Source organism: Agelaius phoeniceus, chromosome 4 (genome assembly GCF_051311805.1).
Source record: "Agelaius phoeniceus isolate bAgePho1 chromosome 4, bAgePho1.hap1, whole genome shotgun sequence".
Taxonomy (NCBI): Eukaryota; Metazoa; Chordata; class Aves; order Passeriformes; family Icteridae; genus Agelaius; species Agelaius phoeniceus.
Window position 1 is genome coordinate 36,091,536 of NC_135268.1, and position 23,400 is coordinate 36,114,935.

Sequence of the window (23,400 nt, forward strand, 5' to 3'; positions counted from 1 at the left end):
ACAGCAGGAAAGACTAAAATAAAGAGGACAAAGCAGCAGTGAATGCTTTTGTACTTGATCACAAAAGTGGTGATCTTGGTGAGCTTCATCTGGCTCCACAAGAGCCAGGAGACAGAATCAGGCATAATTGTGTCCCCTGTCTCAGGCTGTAAAACATTCCTGATGACTGTGGTTACACAGACACGAGCAGAGCCCAGGTTAGGGCAGGACACAGAATCCCAGAATATCCTGAGCTGGAAGGGACCCATAAGAATGACCAAAGGCCAACTCCTGGCCCTGGGGAACATGGGGAAGGGACCAAAGGTATTTTGATAAACCTAGGAGCACTGACTCTCATGTCACAACAAAAGGTACAAGAGGAAAGAAATAAAGTACAACTGCAATGCTCCTGTGAAAGTTTGCATTCTGAAGTCTCTTCCAGTGTTTTAAAGAATTTTATATGGATGGAGGGGGGTGGGAAAGCAACACAAATCCTATTCCTAGAAACTATGTTTCCTAATAGATTGATGGGTCAGATGAAATTTGTTACTTGGGACACCAGACTTACCATTTTATTAACAGCAGTGACTGTTAGAGGAAAGCAGATAACTGAAAACAAGATAAAATAATAAAGACCCACATGTTTCACTGTGTATAAGGATAGTTGAGTACAAAAGATTGAGTCAAAACCAATTTCAGTCAGCAACACCCAATGTGGTACATTTAGAGAATTAAATTTAAGTAGAGATGTATTCATTAAAATTCCTGTTCAGAATTAATTCTAGGCTGGATTTCTTGTTCCAGACTCTTCCATTGAGGATGCCTTTGCATGAGCTACCCTGACACATGCAGAAATTCACTGGAAGAACTTTTCCTTTCTAGCAAACTAGAACTATGGTTCAAGGTTGGCAGCCTGTTCAACTCTGCAGTTCAGCTTTATGGAACATTTTCTGAAATAATCTCAGGAATCAGACAAATTCTCAAGCCATCAGTGTTCTGAAGACACCAAAATACTGTTTAACATCACAATCCTAGGAATTCTTTCCTTACTCTAGGAGTAAGGAAAACCCAATTGTTCTCATGAGTTCTATCTGCACCTCATGGTTTTCAAATATGCTTTGGCAGTGAAGATCAGGGAAATATAATTTAGCACTGCATAGTATCAGTTTGTCTCTTCATAAGTAAGGAATTTACAATAGTCAGAATGAAATGAAAATCTTCAAGCAAAAATTGGAAGTTGCTTATTTTATTTACTTTTCTTTACAAAATTAGTCTTTTCCGCCCATAATTTTGTATGGAAATTTGTTAATTTTAGTGTAATAGTATCTTCCTATACTAGTTCCAGAAAAGCCACTTAAAATTAATTTTCTTTCAGAATTCTTGATTTTTTAAGTTATTTTCAAAATTATTAATGTATTAGACTTCAAATAAGGATATTTCCAAACCATAAGAAGATTCTCTTTTTATTACCTTTGGCCTCAGGTTTTTCATATTCTAACACAAGAAGGTGCACAAGTATTCTTCAGAAATAGACTGCCTGTTAGCAGAAATATCTGTGGGACTATGGTATTGTTTGTGCTGTACATATGATGCATTAATTTTGTGTTCTAGAACACAAAATTAATATAGAAATAGAATGAATATTCCAATGGATTTTAAACAGTTATATAAAATGCCACTTGATTTTTTAACTCTGCATATTCTGACCCACAAGTGAAAAATAATGGGGGTATTATTGTAGTATGGGGGTCAAATATGCTTTTCCCCTTTGTGTCATCTATTTAGACCATAAATGGCCTGAGGAAAAGATTTAAGTGTATATGTAGCATCTATATTATTGATACTTTTAGATATATTACATCTGACCACATCTGAACCCAAAAGAGATTTTGGAAATAATACCCTATTATTTTTTGAAACATCCTACTCTCAATTACATTCTGCTTTGGAAAAAAGTTTAAGACAAAATTACCTTACTCTTCTAAAAACACAGCAATGTAGGCACCTGACATTTTTAACTTTTTAGCAGCATATTGATGGCTCTAGCAGAACACTACTGTTTGGTTTGTTTAGGTATATTAATGATTGTAGGGAACAAAGTGGATAATTTAATAACTAGAGCAACTCCAAACTTTCACCACATCTGCCTTGGTCAAAAGGACTGTGCTCAAGTCTTTTAATACATCCCATACTAAATGCCACCAGAGTGATTGGAATATGAAAAAAACTATATACAAACAGACAACCAGAGATGATGCCACAAACAGCTTCTTTGAATGCAGAATGGTTTTTCAGTGAGGAAGGAACTTCATGATAAGAATACAGGAAAGCCTAGGGGAGAAGGGTGACAAAACAGATTTTTAACTCCCCAAGGGAGTTGAACAACTCCAGGGATCTGTTACATGGGACTCTGAAAGGGTCTGCTCAGACCATCAAGTCTCATGTGCTAAGTGTAAAGACATTATGCATGATAAGAAGTTCTTTGCAAGTTTTATTTGTAGCTGTAGCTTTCAGGCATCTCCAAAACAGGGACTGGACAGCCCTGGTACACTAAGATATCAATATGGCTGGATGCCCTGATATACTTAGATACCAACAGGCCTGATGTCTTGGACCTCTTATGACTTTGGAAACAGACATTGAGGGACATTACTTGAGAACTTTGCTCTGCAAGAACAATTTTAAGAGCTTTTAAATGGTATTAGAAAGGACATTACCATGTTAAATGGTTGTCATATTTGATGGGTTTTTATGTGTTTACAGGGACATATGCCTGTAAACACATAAAAAAGTGTAAACACTTTAAGTGTAAAAACTGTAAACATTATTTTATGTAAACACATAAAATAGTGACACAATATTTTCTTCTAAACAACAGACATGTTCATTTCCCATAAAATGCAGTATATTTTGCTGTCTTAAATAAGAAATTTTGAAGTACAGAAATTGACACAACAGGAAAAAAATACAGCACTAGTAAAACCAGTTTTAAAAAAAATTGTACATTCCCAAATCTACAAATGAAAAAAAAAACTACTACTGAACATACACTCATTCAATTGCTTCCTGTCTGGACTGCCTTCCCAGAGTAGTCTGTCAAATTATTACAAATTATTACATATAAATATTGGCTATTTATAAAATCAGTACTGCACAAATAGGATGTTTAATATCTAAACCCAGTATTTTTTCACAATTAGCTATATCCAATTTGAGTAACTGACCACAGTACTGAAACATGACCCACTGAACAGTTACTGTTCAAATGTGAAACAATGGAGGCATTTGTTAAATACCTCTTTTTTGAAAAGAAAAAGAAGAAAATATTCAGAACATTTAGGACAAACTGAATGCCTCACATGTAACCATTTTGTAAAACTTGATTTGTTTTATTTTAGTAAAAAGAAAATAAACATCTCAAAGCCTATCATCAAACTTCGAACAAATTTAGAACCAGTAATAAATTAATACTTAGTACAACATTCCAAATTCTGGTACCATGATAAAAACCTAAGTCAAACATTTATGACAGAATGATGTTGACATGTAACTGAAAGTCAGTAATATGCAGGAAACAGAATTTTCCACAGAGACTGTAATCTTTTACACGTTGATGAAAAAGAGTCTTGCAAAAACTATTCTTAGCCATCCAAATCAACTCTTGATTCTATCTCTCTAAAAATGGTAGAATAGCATGCAGTCTAAATTGTGCCTAAAATTTCATGTACCTCCTACAATATGTGCAAATTCTGTACAATGCTAAAAGAAAGAACGTTATGACTTTGAAGGCTTCCAAAATTGAGTGTCCAAAAATCCGTAAGATTCTTGCATTTTTAGCCTCACATATTAAAATCTTGGATCTTAAGTCTAAATATAGTCTTTGCTTGCTATTGTAAAGTAAAAATTCGCAAACAAACTGGTGACATAACAAACATGACTGTATTATATCCACAAACACATCATGGTACAAATGCCTGTTTCAAGTAGAGATTGCAGGTCATATCAAAACCACCTGTGTGCTTAAGGAAAAAAAGCTAAAGGAAAAATCTCACTCTTTGAGGAATTTTGTGTTTGCACTACATCTCACTGTATTCAAAGCACTAATTATGAACTTGACTTTCTTGCATTGTATGGAACCAAATTTCTTGAAATACTGACTTGTTATTTATGCAGGACATAATACTTAACAGCTCTGCAGTTGCTCCTTTATCATTGCCCAAATTTCAAAGTAAGCATTCAGCAAGATACAGGACCCTACATGATATTTCAGTAGTTTACCTTTAACTGAGCAATGCACTAACCTACATGATTAGATACTCTATAGCTAAAAAAAAAATGTAAATTCTTACTTAAGGGCTGCAAAATTTGTATTTCTATTGTTTTCACTGCTGCATGAGAAGCAGATCACATGACGGTTATGGGCACCAACCAGAATGTAAATTGGAAATATATAGGTTTAAATGTCAGTTTTTTCAATACCAATAAAAAGTGGCACTACTGTGTTACCACTGTACCTCAGAAACAATTTTTCTCAATGTTAAGAAAAGTATTCCTAGATAAGACAGAATCATCTTTAGTTCATTCTGTTTTACAGAATTATTCACATTTTCTTAGCATGAAAAAAATCACACAATGAAATGACATTGCCAATTATGTGAAATTAATGGATTTCTTGAAAAATGAAAGAAAAAGTAATGCTACAAATTGAAACAATCAAAAGCTAAAAAAAATTCTCAAATTTTTAAAAAATTTTAAACATAAAATAAGTAAGGTAAGAAGCCAGTGGTGGCTAAGTTCTGTGAAACATACTCTGGAAGAATTCATAGCTTGCCCTTCTTACTAATAAAAGCTAGAGCTTTCTGGTTTATGAAAGCCTATTTCCCTCCCCTCCCAGTAGGACTTTACTTTTGGAACTATTAATGCACACTTCAACTGCTCTTCTAAATTAGCCCTTTGATGATTACATTTTAAATTGTAACTACTTTCCACAACAAAAAATTATATTTAAATATTTGAAGGGGTTAAAAACAAATTATGCCCCTACTGTTTCCATTTCATTAGTACTCCTGAGTCTTTTCCAATTTCAAGTATAACCTTAAAAATTCCTTTTTACTTACAAACTTCTTTTCCATCTGTTTTTCAGTACCAGTATATACACTGACATCAACTAGCAAAGATGGGTCACACATAATTTAAGCCCCTTTATTTTATTTCTTTTAATTTGATGGCATTCACAAATGAAAGCATTGTGAATGATAGCTCTCCTGCCAAATGATATTGGAAGTCTGAAGTGAACATCTTGTATTAGTACTAAGCCATAAATAGGAAACCAGCTCCAGAAGAGCCCAAAGTTATAGTTTTGTACACTATATGTGCATGTCTATCTAAAGCACACGAGAATATGGCAGGTCTTACCAATGGAAAAACAAAAGAACAGAAAAGGATCAAAGAAAACATCAAATAAGACAAACAGAAATCACTTACTGCTTCTTTCAGGCCTCTGAACAATCCTAGTCTTCTTATTCTGAATTCCACTTTCATGAAGTGCCTTAAACCAGTCTCTCAATCTGTTTGCAACTTCCCTGAATTCCAGGTCACTGCACACTGAAAAACAAAATGTAGAGTTGTTTAAGGTTTTTTCCAGGGTGCTAAGTAGAACTTTTCAAATTATGCTAAAAAAAATCCCCCGACCCCCACAAAACCCCAACATAATAATACAAACATATATGTTCCACAGCTTTTAAAATTTATTTAATTCAGCTGCACTGCTTAGGTATGCCTTCAGAACTCAACAAAGGTCCTGAGAAATAAATACCTGCTGTATAAAGGAATTATAAAATTACAGGTGCCTAGGAATAGAAAAATTCCTTTGCAAACTACTATAAACCTGCAGCACAGGTATTTTTACACCTTACTGCAGATGAGGCTGAGACACTCAAGACATTTTTTGTCTTTTCATTTCTATGTTCATTAAGGCAATACTAATCCAAGCCCTACCAGAAGAGGTCAGAGGTGTAATTTAGGCAGATAATCATGAACACTTAGCCTGCTTTCCTATGCTAAGGAAAAGAGGAATTAGGATTGCCAGCAAAAGTATTTCAACAACATGATGGAAGTTTATACTTGGAAAGGAGTTTCACAACCCAAACCTGTGAGCACATAACAGCAAACAGGCAACTCTACAGCCACTTGGTGATGGAAAGGATGGATTCTTTGACCAGAAATAGCAAAGGCAGAAAAAGCACACCAGACCAAAGAGAGCATCTGTAGCACCAAGAGCAGCAGATTAGCAGCAGACTGGCTGAAGTGCTGTAAAGTACTGGCAGTTTGTACAGAAGCCAACAGAAGTAGGTATCAGAAAGAGATGTGCAGTCAAGAGGCTTATTCAGTGAGAAGACAAAGGAAGGACAAAAGAAATAACACTGTCTGGAAGATGAGAAGAGCAGAAAAGACAAAAAATGTATCTCTGCTCAGATAACAAAATACCTTCCACTGCCATTCTCAATAGCTATCATTTCCAAATTGGGATCCCTTTCCAGGTCTACCAGTAACCAAATAAGCCATGATCTGAAGAGCTCATACCTAAGTTGTCTGAGCTTCACAGTGACACTCTTCATAATAAATCTCCAGTTTGCTTACTTTTCTTTTATTGTGTAGCAATCCAACACATTTAGTGACTTAGCTTTTTTAGCACTTCATTAAATTGCACAACACTATGAAAAACCTACTTGTATTTTGGAATAAGATAGAAACATATCATTTTGTCAACAACTATCAATGCCTGTACACTTGTATGCATTTAAGCACGGGATTATTTATTCTTTACTGAAGTCCCACTTGATACTTTGATTCTATCCATGAAAGAATGAAAGACTAAAGTACAATTCATCCATCCATATATTTGCATATGTTATGGACTGATGTTTTTATAAATATTGTATTTGTGTTTCTCTATTGTGTAACAGAACTATTTCTTTTCTGATAATTTAGAAGGGAACTGGGGAAAAAATAATGATAAATAGGCATGTGTACTAAAAAATGTATTACAACAACCAGATGAAAATGGTTTCCTGATCCAAGACTACATATTCTAATTAAAACATGAGGGATTCCTATGTTTGCTATGGTGACACCTTCCTGTACCAACTCTTGCAATCAGCTGACAGGTCAGCACAAAGAATCAGCTGTTAACTTGGGACACTCTGCTCCTCTTTAATTTCTCCTTCCATTACAACTGTATATTGGTTTTTATGGCCAGGTTTTGGTAGCAGGACGCTGCAGGGGTGGCTTCTGAGAGAAGCTGCCAGAAGCTTCCTCCATGTCCAGCAGAGCTGATGTCAACTGGCTCCAGGACAGAGCCACTGCTGGCCAAGGCCAAGCAAATCAGGAAGGAGATAACATATTCATGTTCAACTTCCTTTGCTGTAAGAGAGATGATCAACCTAAAAATCCATTCACCAGAATGCTACTTGCCATTGAAACATGCTTGCTCGAGGTAATTCTGTATGATGAAAAATTATATTAATTAGTTGATACATACTAAAAAATGTTTAGGAACTTTTCATGCCAGTGATGAGCTTGTAAAGATACAGAGTAGTGAAATGATTGTGCAAATTTGTCTGTACTGATTTAAAATAGGTCAAGATGAGGTAATTCAGATCTATTCAGACTATTATTTAACCTGATAGACTGGGAGATGAATCTTTAATGGTGAAAGACAGACAGTAAAGGTTGTAGAAGGTTAGACAGTAATCAAAAAATGCATATTAAATCACATTAATCCACTCAGGAACCTGCCAAGAAGTAATTCTGTTTTTGTATAATGCCAATGCAAGGCAATCCTGCTATTACAATCAATTTTAGTAGCCATTAAGAGAATTAGTACAAGGTAATACGAAGTCACTAGCTCAAAGGTTATGGGAGTCTGCTGTCATTTCAAGCAATGAGACTGTCTTCTAAAATGAACACCTACAGCTATGCAAAAATGAAGGTATCAGAAAATTTATAGGTACTTAATCCAAATATAACTTTATGATAAATATTATTTAAATGTTAGGTGGAACCAACTGTTCAATCTGTTTTCACATACAGTAAATGTTATGATTTATGTTGGCATTTGAAAATACTTTACAGATTGGAAGTAAAATATTTGAAAATGCTGTATCAGCCTGAGTTCTTTAAGTGCCTTTCAACTCAAGTTAATTAATGAAGTAAAAATAGTGCTACTGAAAGCTGTAAAGACATGCAGAAGGTGTTTTAGCACTAGCATAATGTCCTGAATTCCCTAACATATTTAAACCAGCCTTAGTTTCCTGACATAAGAGTAAGTAAGTTATTTTAACAGTGCTTCCTTTTTATGTAAAAACAGACACAGAAAAAAATTACCCATAGCTTAGTAAGTATTGAATGGACATGGACATAATGAGCACACTGCAATACTGTTATATCCAAGAGTAGCTTTTGCTAAGTGAAAGATCAAAAAAATTATTTAGGAGAAAAAAAAAGGCAAGAAACACACTGCACAGTATGCAGATGATCTTCCTCAGCACACAAAATCTCATTCAATCAGGCAGAACTATACTCAAATTCATGTATACAATAAAATAACCAGGAAGTAAACATAAAGAGAGTATCTAGAAAACTTGAAGAACGGGGTACACATCCACCATGTTCTAGAGTCAACTAGTAATTACTCCATGTGAGATGGGCAACTGATCAGTCAGTGCGTGCTGAAGCAAGACTTCTTGCTATTCAAACTTTTTAAACATATTAGAATCACTGCATATGACTTACAAAAGCATAGAAATCAAAAAAACCAATATGATATTGTTTGAGTCACAGAATAAATATGTTAATAAAATATGTTAAAAGGGACCTCCAGAAGTAGTTCAGTCTTACTCTCTACTAAAAGTAGGTCTAGTTACATCAAGCTGCTCAGGGCAGTGTCCAGTCATTCATGTCCTGTGACCATCAGACAGCTCATGTGAGGGTTCCTCAGTGTTTGAGAGACAACCTCTCTTTGAAAGGAACTACTATCAACTGTTCTGTAGCTCTATGCTGTTCTCCCTGAAAAGTGTAAGAGTATTTCCTGTGCTGTAACTTGAGGATTGCAGCCATCTGTCCAGGATTGCTAGACACCCAGAAACCTGGTTAGAGCAGCAATTCTGAATCAGCTGTGAGCAGGATTATTAGGAGTTGTCCACAGCTGATGCTCATGCAGCCCAAAGCCCTTTGACAGCATTACCTACCAGTCATGTACTATCATATGGCTGCACAGGAAATGCTGAGCATCTCGTCTGTTCCAGCACGAGCATTTAAACATTCTGAAAATCCAGTAACCTTGAAACTGCTATCAGAACTCAGTGCTGCCTTTAGAGACATTACCTTCTATAGTAAGCTGGAACATTATAGCCCATGTAACTACTCAGTGACAGCACTCTACAAGTACCCTGCCATTCTGCAGAGGTTTTTTTAGGAATTTAGCCCTGAGGAATTGATTACTTGGACTGAAAATTGCAACCTCCAGAGTAAGGGCTAGTACCCTTGTGACTAACTCTAAATGTCTAAGAATTGCATGCAAGTGACTTACAATTCCTGCAATATAGAGCAGCACTTCTAGCTCTGCATCATCTGTCACAAATGGGAAGAGTAACATATGGCAAAAAGAAATGTGCTAGCAAAACCCAATAAATTTGGCAGAAGGACAAAAATCCCTCCAAACCTGTAACTAAAGGATGGGACAGTCATTTCAGTCATCTTTTTACCCTCCTGGAAGTACAGTTAGAACTGGTTTAGTTTTAAAAAAGGCTCTAAACTGAAAAAGTTCATGCATATATTTGTATTTCTATAAGCTGATATTTATCAGCCATCTGTTACCTCTAGGGCCAATGATTTCAGGAAGATAATACCTTGAAATTAACTAATAAAAGCGTTCTGATTTCCTTACTATTTAACTAAACAAAATGAATTTTCTACTTTGGTTAGTCTGTTTTATGAGATAATTAATACAAATTCTGCAGATACCGTATCAGGGAACTGCAGCTGCTTATTCTTACTGCCCCAAATTAATGTTCCATACAGACATTCTGCACATGATTAATGCTTCATAAAATGCAAAATGATTTCAATAAATTACATTTTCATAAAATAAATCTGATCTTTTTGTGTCCTCACAGTTTTTAAAGACTTCACATTTAAACATAATAATAATTTCTGAGTGCAGGAAAAATACTAGTAACCACAACACACACAATTTACGTGTCAAGTTGCTGTCTTCAACTTAAAATATGTGGACTTACAAAGACATTGCAATTAAGTAAGATAATACTGATTCTTTAGTCTCTCAGAAGTATTACAGACCTCTTGTGGAATTTGCTAATTTATTTTCTGGACAGTCAATGTATACGGCTTCCTTTACTAACTGCTGCTAACCTTTAGTGTTGGCTATCATTTCTCATCGTGCTCTGCCATTCCAAACTAGTCATTTCTGAGGATGAAAATGATGTTATTAATCTGTAAATTGCATATTTATGAACACAGACAACAAAAGAAGATAGCAAAGAGATGTTCCACTCTAGTATGCTATACTCCAAGATAATTTTCAAATATTTCTGTATATTCAATTGAATCCAGTATTTCATGTAATAAAAGATATGGGAAGTATCAAATAGGGACAGACCAAAAATTGTGTTAGTGGTGAAAGCTTTTAAGGAAACCATAACCTAAAGGTATGGTAGTTTTCAAAATTCAGCTTTAAGGATTCCTGAAAGCACTACACAGCTCTGGGACATAGTCTGGACATTTTCTTACCTTCAAGATCATGACTGACAGAGACCTGCAAAGACTTTTGCATTTGACACACAATCCCTTGCAACATAGTAGACAAAGGTAAAAAGATCACTGAATAATGCTCTTTATAAAGAAAATATAAAATTATGTATATTATTATTTTACCATTTCCAATTAGGTATTTTCTGAAATCATAAATATTCTGTCCTGACAAAAGACTTTAAAAGTGCATTAGATGAGGTAACCATGCAAAGAACCTAGAAGGGACTGATGGACGGTTCTTTTGTGATAGACAATTATTGCTCCTCATTTTGACTATCTACTGGTTTGCACCTTTTCTCTCTCATGGCAGGGCAGGAGAATTAAACAGTGGGCTGAAGAATCAACCTTTAATAGAAATTACCTACAATCTGCTCTGCAAGTGTCAGGCATAAAAGAATCTTACATCATATTGGATCCCTCTGAAGTCTAACAGATCTGAGGCTGTGTTGCAGCAATTTACTTTTTTCATATTTAGATTGTTATCTAATGCTTTAAACCACTTTGTATTTACTCTAACCATTTGCTTGTGTGTTTTTCTTGAATGTTTAATCACTAACATTGCTGTCAATCTCATAATATTGTTCTTTAAAAGAGCACAGTTGCCTGTAGACCTTTCAGAGAGGACCAAGAGGGAAGAATTACTCCAATTTAGTTAATTATTTGTATCTTCCCTAAAGTAAGGCCAATAGAGGTAGGAAAATTTTTCTCTACTATTGAAGAAACCTATGACAGTTAATTCATTATATAGTAATGTAACAGCAGGACTCAATTCCCCTGGCCCAGAATCAACAGCCAGTGAGATGCAAACTCTACTACACTACCACCACTTCAGTAAAATTAGAATGGTGGTTAAGTAATCTGCAGCTGTGTCTCCACATAAATTCACTAAACAAAAGTGTAAGGAAAAATTCAGAAACTAATGAGTTTAAAAAAACATGGTTAGGGCACAAATACCCAAAATGTTTACAAATGCATATATGAAATATGTTAGCAAAGTGCAATTATGTTTTGCTAGTCTATGCATTCAGTACTAAATGGATTGTTCATGAATGTCTGGTGTAGATCAGGGAATTTTTGTGAGGAATTTTTATTCATACAGATAGGAATTTATTTAGCCTTGCTAATTTCTAATGTGGTTATTACTGTATGTATTTAAAATCCAAAATTCTTGCAGTACCAACAGTGATCCTCATATGTGCTACGGAGAACCTTTAACACACTGAATGTGACATAAATCAACATCAGATGCAAACCAGACACCATGAGGTATCAATCTTGGTATCATGGTATCATTCCAGAAAGTTCTTTCCCAGCCATAGTCTCTCTGCTGGCTACCTGTACACAGTGCTGTCCGCGTGTCGACTGCGCCAGTATGGAAGTTTTCAGAAGGAGCAGCTCACAGAAGGCACAGATCAGCACCATGTGTATGCAGAACCAAACAAAGCCCTCTTAAAATCCTTACCCTATTGAAAACCGTAGTAAAATTATTGCTGACTTCAGTACAGCCAGAATTTCACCCTCAATTTGCTGCTGTCTAGACCAACTACTTGGTTCTTTGAAGAGGAAAGGAATGCTTACACTGATCAACACAGTAATGATTGTTTAAACAATTCTGTTGACATTTTTCACAATGAAAAATTATATTTAATAAAGATTGCAACCTATTAAAAGGAAAAGATAACCTTTTTGTTTAAAGAAATGTGTCATTATATTTTGAAAAAATCTACACAAAAAACATGATGCATTTTAGACAAAATCTCTATAATTAGAATGTACATTGTTTTTCCACATGGTGATTAAGAACCTTTCAAGGCAAAAAGAGTATGGGCAATTAGAGATGCCAGGTAGTAATCTATTCAGTTATAATTTCCCTTGCTAATCATAAGCCATGAAAGGCATTTATACTAACTGGTTGTGCTGATTATCAGCACCATTGCCTACAGCTGAAAAGAACTGCCAAGTATCATCAACTGTGAGCCTCTTCACCACTGCATCTGAGACTTCCAAACTACTGTCCTAATAATGGCATCACTGTTTTGCACTCTTTACAAAATCTGTAGAAGTCTTTAAACTGTCAGTGACATCAGCAAGAGTCTGAAAATAATGCATCAGTACCTGAGACTTAAAAGTGAAAAAACAAAATCAGTACTACAATTATTTTAAGAAATAATTAAATTCCTTCTGATAGTGGTTTTGAAGACATCCTAGTAAGAAACATTTATAGTGCAAAATTATGTCTATTTCTCACATAGATTCTTCTGCTCTCTGTCAAAAGACTTTTAACATAATTTTCTAGCTGTTATTCCTTTTGTTACTGAAATTCAATTTTATGCATGTTTTTCTTCTGCCCTTTTTGGGCCGTGCTCTTAGAATTATTTTGTATTTCTTTAAACACATCAATAACTACAGAGAAACCTATCACAGTGACACCTGAATCTCAATGGTCACACAAAAGCTCCTCATTTCTTTGACAACGATCACCATTAAATCAACATGGCACTACAGAGTCCTGCCAGATTATCCTATTCCATAACACCAGCTGCATCACTAGGCTATTTAGGTAGTTTTAAAAGATACAAGCCCTGACAGCCACCTGTGAATTCACTGTGGTCAAACCCCATGTTTTGTTACCACATCACTGAGCTCAAAAATTTGTTGCTTTCCTGTCTGCGTGGCTCATTCCCTCACTTTCAAGATGTTGATATTGCTCCTCAATGATTTTCAGACAACAGCAAATTCACATTTAGCAAGGCGAAGCTGAGGCACAGCAAATGTGTGCAGAGATTACTGGACTCAACAGCAACCACCACCACCAAAAAAATTAAGTTGTAGTGTAATGAGTCCAAGTTTAAGAGTTTCTCCACGGCTCTTATTTCATTAAACAAACAGAAACCCTAGTTCCATTTAGTGGGAGTTTTGTCACTGATTTCAGTACCAGTTTTGCATTCAATGAACATGAAAAACCTTTATTGCTACTGCATAAAACCTCAAAACTTCCTCCTGGTTTACAGTTGTAATTTGAAGGCTATTGCTTGAATACCTGAACAGATTTGGGATCTTATTTACTTGCTGCTCTCTGCATGTATTAACCGATTATTTGAAAGGACATCATCAACACATTTCTACTTAAAGAACCAGCACTGCTATAATGTCTTAATAAGCAATCAACTTACAGAGAAAAACCACTAGTTTAGTCTCATTTTATACTGAATTCCTGATGGCTGAAAGAGTTAGGGCTGTTCAGCCCCTGGAGAAGAGATGGTTGTATGGAGACTTCATAGGAACCTTCCAGTATCTCAAGAGAGGCTACAGGGAAGCTGGAGAGGAACTTTTCATCAGGAGCTATAGTAATGGGAGAAGGAGTAATGGACATAAACTGAAAGAGGGGAAATTTAGGTTAGACATTAGGAAGAAATTATTTTCCATGAGGGTGATGAGATACTGGAACTGGTCACTCAGGGAGGTAGTGGATGCTCCAGCCCTGACGGGTTCAAGGCCAAGTTGGATAAAGCCTTGAGCATCCTGCTCTCTTATAGCCTTTAGATACTGGAAGGCTGCTATAAGCTCTCCCCCGAGCCTTCTCTTCTCCAGGCTGAGCAACTACAGGTCTCAGCCCTTCTGAGCATCTTTGTGGCTCTCCTCTGGACTCACTCCAGCAGGTCCATATCCTCCCAGAGCTGATGGCCATGACTAAATAAATTTTTTCAGGACAGGATGCAGTATGGTCAGCAGTTGCCTCTATGATAGTTTAATGTTCCATATAAAAAAAAAAACAAAAAACTTCAGTAAAACTTCAACTTTTGAAATCAGCCAGTAACTTGAGCTGTGAAAAAATTTCTAACAAAAAAAAAAATTACATTGAACCCAATGTTTCCAAGTTGATAAGGGAAGTTACAATTAGAACAGACTCCCCACCAAACCCAAAGGCATTGAATTTGCAATTTAAAATGGTATCAAAACTGTTGTTTAAGCTTAGAACATAGAAATAAACCAAAAACTCATTAAAGCTTCAAACTTTGCAAAAAACTGACTTTCTTGTACAGGCTGAGAAGAACAAAATATATAAAATCATATAAAAGAATTTGATTTTATTATCTCCCAGGTGCTAGAAATTAAATTTTTGAATTTTGCTGTTCGTGCCTCAAGGTATGTTATACTGCATTTGGGATAAATCTATTAAAAAAGCAAGTGGGCAGACTCCTAAATAGAACCATAACTTAGCAATCAAATTAAAATAATTCCTATTCTCTTAGAATAGTATTTCACTTGGAAGGGACCTACAACAGTCCAGCTGCCTGACCAGTTCAGGGCTGACCATAACCTAACATGTGTTAGTAAAGGCATTGTCCAAAATGCTTTTTAAACACCAATGGGATCATCAACCACCTCTCTAGGAAGGTTATCCCAGTGTTTGACCACCTTCTCAGTAACAAAATGCTTTTAAACATCCAGTCTAACCCTCCTGTGGCACAGCTTTGAAGCATTCCCATGTGTCCTATCACTGGATACCAGGGAGAAGAGCTCAGCACCTCCCTCTCCACCTCCTCAGGGAGCTGTAGAGACCAATGAAATCACCCTTCAGCCTCCTTCTCTCCAAACTCAACAAGCCTGAAATTCTCATCCTTTCCTCACAGTACATTGTTTCTTTCCCTGTCACCAGCTTTGTTACCCTCCTCTGGATGCAACCAAGGACCATCACATCCTTCTTGATGTGCAGGGCCCAGAACTGCACACACCACTCAGGATGAGGCTCCCCAAGGCTGAATGCAGTGGGACAGTCACTTCTGTTGGCTGTCTGCTCTTGGTGTGCTTGATGCACCCCAGGATGGGGTTTTGCCCTCTGGGTTCCAGGGTACACCCTGCTGACCCACACTGAGCTGCTGCTGGCCAGCACCCCCAGATCCCTCTTGGCAGGGCTGCTCTCCAGCCACTCCTCCCCCAGTTTAGAGTTGTACCCAGCATTACTCAGTAATGCTATTTCTATATGGAGTCACCATGAGGGAGCTGTGATCAAATAGTATCAATGTACAACACCCAGTCCACCGAACTCAAGACCAATCCTGCTACCACCATGACACTGCTGTGTAAAATATCTGATGTAAACAAATAGCTGACCAAAATAAATTACATGAATACTGAATGTCCAGTGACTGCCTAAAGTCCAAAAATGCTCAAGTGTTAGGTAAGTCTCTTAGAAGTAATTAATAAATGAGAAAAGAGAGACCATGACATTTTCAACACATTGAAACAGGCAGTGGTAATGGCCCCAAGGGGAGCAATTCACAAAAACTCTCAAAAGTCAGCTAGGTATATTAGGTATCTAGATTTTGTTTCACATTTACTAGACACACACACACACAAAATAGGTCAGCTCATCAGCAGAAGATAGGAACATACATAAATATATGGCTGAATAAACATAAAAAATAGTGAGTTTTTCACCTCTCTTCTATCTAGAGAAGGCAGCCAAGCACCTGCCTGGTGGGCACAAAACTATGCTGCTGAGCCAAAGATGTAATTTAAGAATCATCATCTCTTTGCTATTCACATTTTCCTTTTTCACCTTCTTCCCCTTTCTAGGCTGTTTATTTCTTTAGTTCCTCACATTTTGAAGTGTCAAGAGCTAATGAATCACACATTATTTGTATTTCACTGTACACCACATAATCAAGGTGTCCTATTTAATCATTTTGGTGTTGAAAAGTTTCCTGTGAAATAAAGTATTTGTTACTCAACACATATTTCTGTAACAAAACATCTTTTATCATTATCATACTGTTACTGAATAATTTTTTTCCTGAAGAAAATCATAGATACTAATATTTTGAAAAATACTTCAATGTAAAACATTTTTTTCAGAAAGGTAAGATGCTGAACATTTTAATCTAAATTAATTTATATTCATCCAATAGAAATGCAGATATGTGCAATTTTTGAGTCCACATAAAACCCGTTTCTTATAGCATTGAAAGAAGTAAGGAAATTGTCTTCAGGAAAATGTCCATTTTTTATATAGCCTGATATTGCACAGATAAAGTAAATTCAAAGTTTTAAAAAATAAAATAATGCAAGCTAACACTGAGACACTGATAGCAAAAAATGAGAGCTCTGTAAAGACTGCAACAGGTAGATGTTTTGTTTTCACAGTTACCGTTTGGCTTCCATTGCAAAAGAAATTCCTCATCACTCAAAACAACATTAATAAGCATTTATAATGCTTGATAAGGACAGTATATTCCATTTTGATTTATGCAACAGAATGACCCAATGTCCACATGATACACTGGAACAAACTGCTCAATCATATGGGAAAAGAGTTCCCACATTTCAACTTTTTAGAATGCTGTTCTTTATTTACCCCAAAACTCTGGACATCAAAAGGAAACTCAGATTATAATAGAAGTTCTGACCAGACCATTTGGTGTTCAGCTCTCCCAGAAGAGTGTACCACACAAGTTTCCAGTCATTAAGCTGCAAGCCTCCAGGACAGCCCAGATTCACAGCATGTGCAGTGCAGGCAGTCTGCACATACAGACTGGTTGTTTGCCTGGTGCCTTACAAACACATGCCAACACCATCAATCTGTCTGCAAACACCTTTTCAATGGATAGATGCATTTCTATTTCCATTATGGAAGTCCTTAAACTGCACAAGAGGCATTCTTCCAGTCTGGAGACATCCTGCTTTGAGGTAGAGCAATAGAAAAAGACAGAATAGTAGATTGTGCAATTATTCCATGACCTCTGTGGTAATGAAATTCAGTACAATTTTATCTTTATGCTGTGTATAGTTAGCTTGCTTCTACATATAAATATATATAGCTAGGAATTTAAAAATTACTTCCAGGGCTCCTTGTGTCCCTTGTCCAAATGTCAAGAATAAATCATTACCCATTAGAATGCTTATTTCAGATAGAATTGAACATTACATCACTGTGCCTGAAGCAGATGGAAAGTAAAGGCTGTTTTGCAGGCTTTATGATTTGCAAACACTTTTCATGAGTTCGTGTTCTATAAAATATGTTGGGTTTCTAGACTACTACTACTGGTCATAGCTTTCAGTCTATCTTGTACTTTATTATGTTACCTACAAAAAAACCCACTCGGTTCCATACAATTGTTTCAATGTTCTAGGTGCTTCATATATATAAAAAATAGTTTATATGTATATATATACATATATGCATATATATATTTGAAGTATGACAACATCTGCATTGTGTGTGCATGTAGGCAAACAAGACTTTTTTCTGAGATTTCTCTTAGAAATTTAGCATATAAATCTAGAATCACTGTAAACTGTACACAGCTAGGAAATTTATGGATTTACATCATGACAAAGAATTTTTTGTGATAAATATATTTTGAGCTACAAATCACATTATCTTGACTATATTTCATGCTATATGTTAAGCTACACATTTCTCAACTCACTCCTCAAATGCATGAGATCGACTCTATTTCTTTCTCTATATTTTGGCTAAAAAAGAAAAACATGCATTTGCACACAGAAGCAAGTGTAGTATTCCTTAATATACATACATGTGCTATAGTTCTCAGAGCATTTAAAAATTTTTTTCTCTTTAACAGGTATTCAGAGCTAACCAAAATTGTCTCACTAACTGCCACTGAAAGTGACAAAACCACTCATGAGTTTCTATTAGGACAGACAATTTTGGTTAGCTAATTATAATGTGGACCTTTACATTTTACATTTTGGGCATCAAAAGAATTTCATATGATGAAATGTTGAAAGTGCTTGGACCATTTTTGCTGAAGAAGAAAACAATGGGATCTTATAAATGTGAATAAATACCTGGAGGGTGGACATAAAAACAGAACCAGGCTCTTTTCAGTGGTTCCCAGTGACAGGGCAAGAAGCAATGGGCACAAAGTGAAACAGGAGGAAAGAGCTTGCTGTGAGAGTGACTGAGTTTTCCAGAGAGGTTGTAGAGGCTCCATCCTCAGAGACATTTTAAAGTTGTCCCAGCAACCTCTCAACCTTGAGCAACTTCTTGGTCTTGAGCCATTTCTACTAGGTGGCCCTTCTTGAGCAGAGGGGTGGAGCAAGATCATCTCCAGAAGTCACTTTCAAACTCAACCATTCTGCTAGTCTGTGACTCTGTAATACTGGTGTGTAGCTGGGTAAAAGTTTGGTAGCAGGAGTATTTTACTGATAATTTCAAACATGTCAACAAAAATCAATTCATGTGATGGTATAATTTAATTCTTCATTTACTAGACCTTTATTCAGATTCTCTGTGCTAGTTGCACAGATTATTTGGGAAAAAAATTATATTCCTTTCTTGCTCCTTTTACACTAAGCAAAGTTTTCCACCTCCAAGCTTATTTCTATATTTGTTTCAGGTTTTGAGAAGAGAAACAGAGCAAATCAAAAGCCTGACCCCTTTGTCTGATCTTACAAAACAATTGATTTTAAAACTCTCCCAATACAGTGAAGGAATTTAGAAATGAGGTTTATAAGAAAAAAAGGACAAATCTTTATGACACTAGATATCACTTATGCAAAAAACTGAATTAATTTCAAATAAACTAAAATAGCAAATGAAACAATTGAAGATAAATAATTAACTGCTTATCACTCACTCTAACTCTTCTACTCTAACTTACAAGGACCAATACCTTAGACTTATCACTTGCAGAGTAAAGTGTTACATGGTATGTGCAAAAATAGTACCAAGTGGTCTAGGGAGAGGGGAAAAAGACAAAGAAAATAGTAATATATAGTTCCTCAATATAAGAAAATTAGGATGTTCTCTGAAAAGGGAATATACTTCAGCTAGAAAGCTGAATTACTGTATTTACTCTGTACTGAGGCTACATTCCTGCCACTGCTGAGAATCTCTTTCAAGAAGCTAAAGAAATCAGTTCCCTGGCATCACTTACTGACATCAATGAACTTCTAACAGCCTCCTCTGTAATGCAGGAGAAACATCCTGACAGACTGGCATCTTACACGACGAGATTCATGCTGCCCACAAATGAACACTACAGAGGGGCAGGCTGCTAATCCTTACTGCCAGTGAGAGCTCTCACTAATAATTAAAAGACCATCTGGATGAACTGTGGACATGGGAAATCAGTGCTTGCATTACTAAATCTACCTTTAGTCCTAGTGAATTAAATTCTAGAAACATCAAGAAATAAACACATGTACACAATAACCTTGTGAATAACTGCATTAATCTCTAGTTTTCCTTTCCTGAGCAGTAAATTGTCACAGATGCTTGTCTCTGACACTTGTCTGCATCCTTTAGCCTTCACACACTATACACTGTTGGCTATTGTCAGCTTTTCACTCAGAAAAAAAATACTTTAAAGCTCTCAATCAGTAACGTTTAAAGTTGGCAGACAACTCTTCTAAATTATTCCAATCTGTAGTGATTTTCTTTTAAATTTGCTTTCCTAATGTTATATATCCTGTTTTCTATGAAGTCTAGTTATGATCCAATGCTCAATTAAATGGTCAGAAACATCCCAACTGACTTGGATATGCCTTTACAAACTCTCTTTTTTTCTCTTTAATAGATTTAAACAGGGTGAAACACAAAACCGGACAGTATTACTATTTTCTTTGTTTTTCTGAGCTGCAGCAGTATTTTTTTCACTTTGCTAAAACTGTAAACTCTTTTTCTATTCCTTTTCTGAAGCTAAACCTTTAGAAAGAAGGTAACTACACAATACCAGCGATTTAGTGACCTCTATCTTTGACGTATCTTTTAATCCTCTTAGACTGTATATACAGAAATACTGAAGAGGTTGGTCAGCTTCAACTACTGACCTTAAAAGAAAACTAGAAAAAAAACCAAGATTCCTATGAGACATAGTAAACCTTCTTAAAACCTTCAACCACACCTGAATTTGAGACAATCCTGCTGAAGAGACCAAACAGAACAAAACTGTCTTAATTACTTACTTTCCACTTACACAGACTTTATTGCTCTCTTTTTAAATGTTCTGTACTCTACTACTGTTCTCAGCATTCTAAGAAATTTCTACTAAAAAGAGGAAAAAAAACCCCAAAAATATTGACATGAATTATTACTGAAGATTAATCAATCCAGGATTTCTTATTACTTGTACTCTTAGAAATGGTAAATAGAAGATTTTTTTGCTCTTTTGTTTCATACCTCTCTACTAGTAAAGACATACCTCTGTATTAGTAAATCATAATATAAAGCCAGTTAATTTTAGGGGGTAGTTATGTTTTAAAGGTGCTACCATACTAATGAGCCAAAGCTTAACAAGTGGATAAAACTGAACAAGTGCTGATGCCTGCATGTGAGATGGCTGTAGCACTTGATGTTGCAGTATCAGCAGAACAATTAAAACAGATGCCACAGCTAATTTCATGGATCTGGGTGCCTTCAGGAAGGAAGTAAGGTTTTTCATTTTCCATGAGGACTTTAATGTTTTACTTAGAGAATTTCTGACATGTAAAGCAATATGCATCTGTGATATAAAAGAAAGATATCAAGAAAAAATAAAATTTGTATTGTATTTTGTGATGCAGATAAAAAGCAATACAGTTGGGTAATTACTATACTTTGAGGCACAAAGGCTTGATCTAATAATTTTATTAATACATGTTTTCATAATGCTGATTCATCAAGAATATAAAATAAATCTGAATTTAAAAATACAAAACCTGCCTTCTTGGCAGTAAAAACATTCAAGATGTGAAAATCAACACTTGAAATAGATTTAGATTGTGCTGACACTAGTACATAGTCTTACCAAGACTGAGTAAAGCTGTAGTAACCTACATAAAGACTCAAAGGTAGCTATTTTGCATGCAAAATAAGAACAGGGGGGTTTTCAAAATACATCTTTCCCTTGCTTAAAGACACTCTGAAGCATGTAAAAATTTTCCTGCAGAGTTATTGGTAAACAAATTTCTTCTAATACTGTTATTTTTTTTTTCTAACACTGCATCATCATTTCAAACTTTTAGAAATTATCACAGCTGGAAGTGAGTGATGTGAACATGGCCTAGGTGTTATCATACCCTCAATGCACAGACAGACACATTCAGAGTATCAGTGAATACACACAGCCACATGAAAATGTTCAGTAGTGCCTCAAAACTTCACACCAACCAAGAGAACAATGTTCCCAACTGGGAAAGAATGGTCAAACATTTATGCAAGAAAAGCAAAAGTGAAACAGTAAATCAATTCTGTACTTCTGTCTGTGTGCTCAGGAGAGGCGAGAAAGATTTTTTAGAGAAAACTTCTGCTTTTATGTGTAAGAACCAATTGTATATTTACTATTGAAAGAAAGAGGATATTGTGTAACCAAGTAAGGATATGCTGGTACCCACTTTTTTCACTGAATAATAAGTTACTAGAATATTTGCTTAAAATTAGCTCAAGTAGAAACTAGTTACCACAACAGAGGTCAGCTTCAAAGAATAAATGAGATACAATATGCATGTTAAAAAAAAAATAAATTGCAAGGGCTACCATATCACCAGGATATTAATGAATTTCTGTCAATTTCAGTGTAGCAGTTGTAGAAATATCAGCAATAGCTGCCAAAGACAGACATTCCAATCCTTCTAAAGGACTTTGATATTTTAAAGAAAATACTAAAAAAATCTGGCAGCTATTAAAATAGTCACTTCAGAAAAAGTGATACTGCAACTATTTAACAGGGAGCACAGATAGCACAGTTGAAGTACTAAAGTAAAAAGGATATTGAAGTACTAAAGACTCAATTAATATTATTGAGAAGTGGTTGCCAAAAGGTTATCACATGTTCTTTAAATACCACTCAGCTTACATCCTACTTGAAGAGAACTTCATGAATCTTATTGATCTACCTTCAGAACACTACTGAACCATCATCAGTCCATTCCTGAGCTTCCTAAGGATCTCAAGCAGCTTCACTGTCAATAAACTGACATACTTACAGAAAAAATAATTCATAATTAGGTTATGTAATTAGCACCACATGTTTTATCTTCAAAAAATAAGAAGGAGGCGCAAATTAAGTAATTTAAAGTAATTACTTGATTTACAAAAAGACCTGATTTTTCTAGCAGTTATCTTCCACTGTTGAGTAAGGAAAGACTTTTAAGTATTACTGCATATTGATGGTATAAAAATAGTATCAGTTAAAAAGTATTACCAACACATCAGTAAATGAGACACAAACATAAAGGCATCCTTAGCTTATTTGTACATTGCATGAACAGAAAGATGATCCACTTAGCATATGATCTGCATCTCTTTGGTTATTTATTCTCAATAGAACTACTGTGACACTCTTGTAAAGCCTTTAATGTACCATAAGATTGGCAAGGCCCCTTCATTTACATGATTAAGGCAATTATAGCCATAATAATTGAATGCAGCACCATTTTAATCGTCTGGACTATATGTAAGCTTCTGCTTTATAATCCATGGAAGCTGGTTGGTGAAGTGCAAAAGAAAATAATGAATATATCCTAAACGAAGCATGCTCTCATGAGTAACTATAATAGAGTTTATTGTGCTACACAGACTAAACTTTCCAAATAATTTGCATGCTTTGGGGACTCTAGAACTGAATTTGTTCATTAATTGTT

At 35.5% G+C, this 23,400-nt stretch overlaps 1 protein-coding gene across 3 annotated transcripts in view; it reads right to left on the reverse strand.

Annotated features, from left to right (window-relative positions):
• The window catches only part of SPOCK3 (SPARC (osteonectin), cwcv and kazal like domains proteoglycan 3), a 165,661-nt gene that overhangs the window by 16,001 nt on the left and 126,260 nt on the right, over nucleotides 1–23,400 (reverse strand). For all 3 annotated transcript variants that reach the window (XM_077177279.1, XM_054632779.2, XM_077177278.1), the window contains one exon: nucleotides 5,464–5,583. In XM_077177279.1, the coding sequence (XP_077033394.1) occupies nucleotides 5,464–5,583 (120 nt within the window). The remainder of the gene's footprint in view (nucleotides 1–5,463; nucleotides 5,584–23,400) is intronic.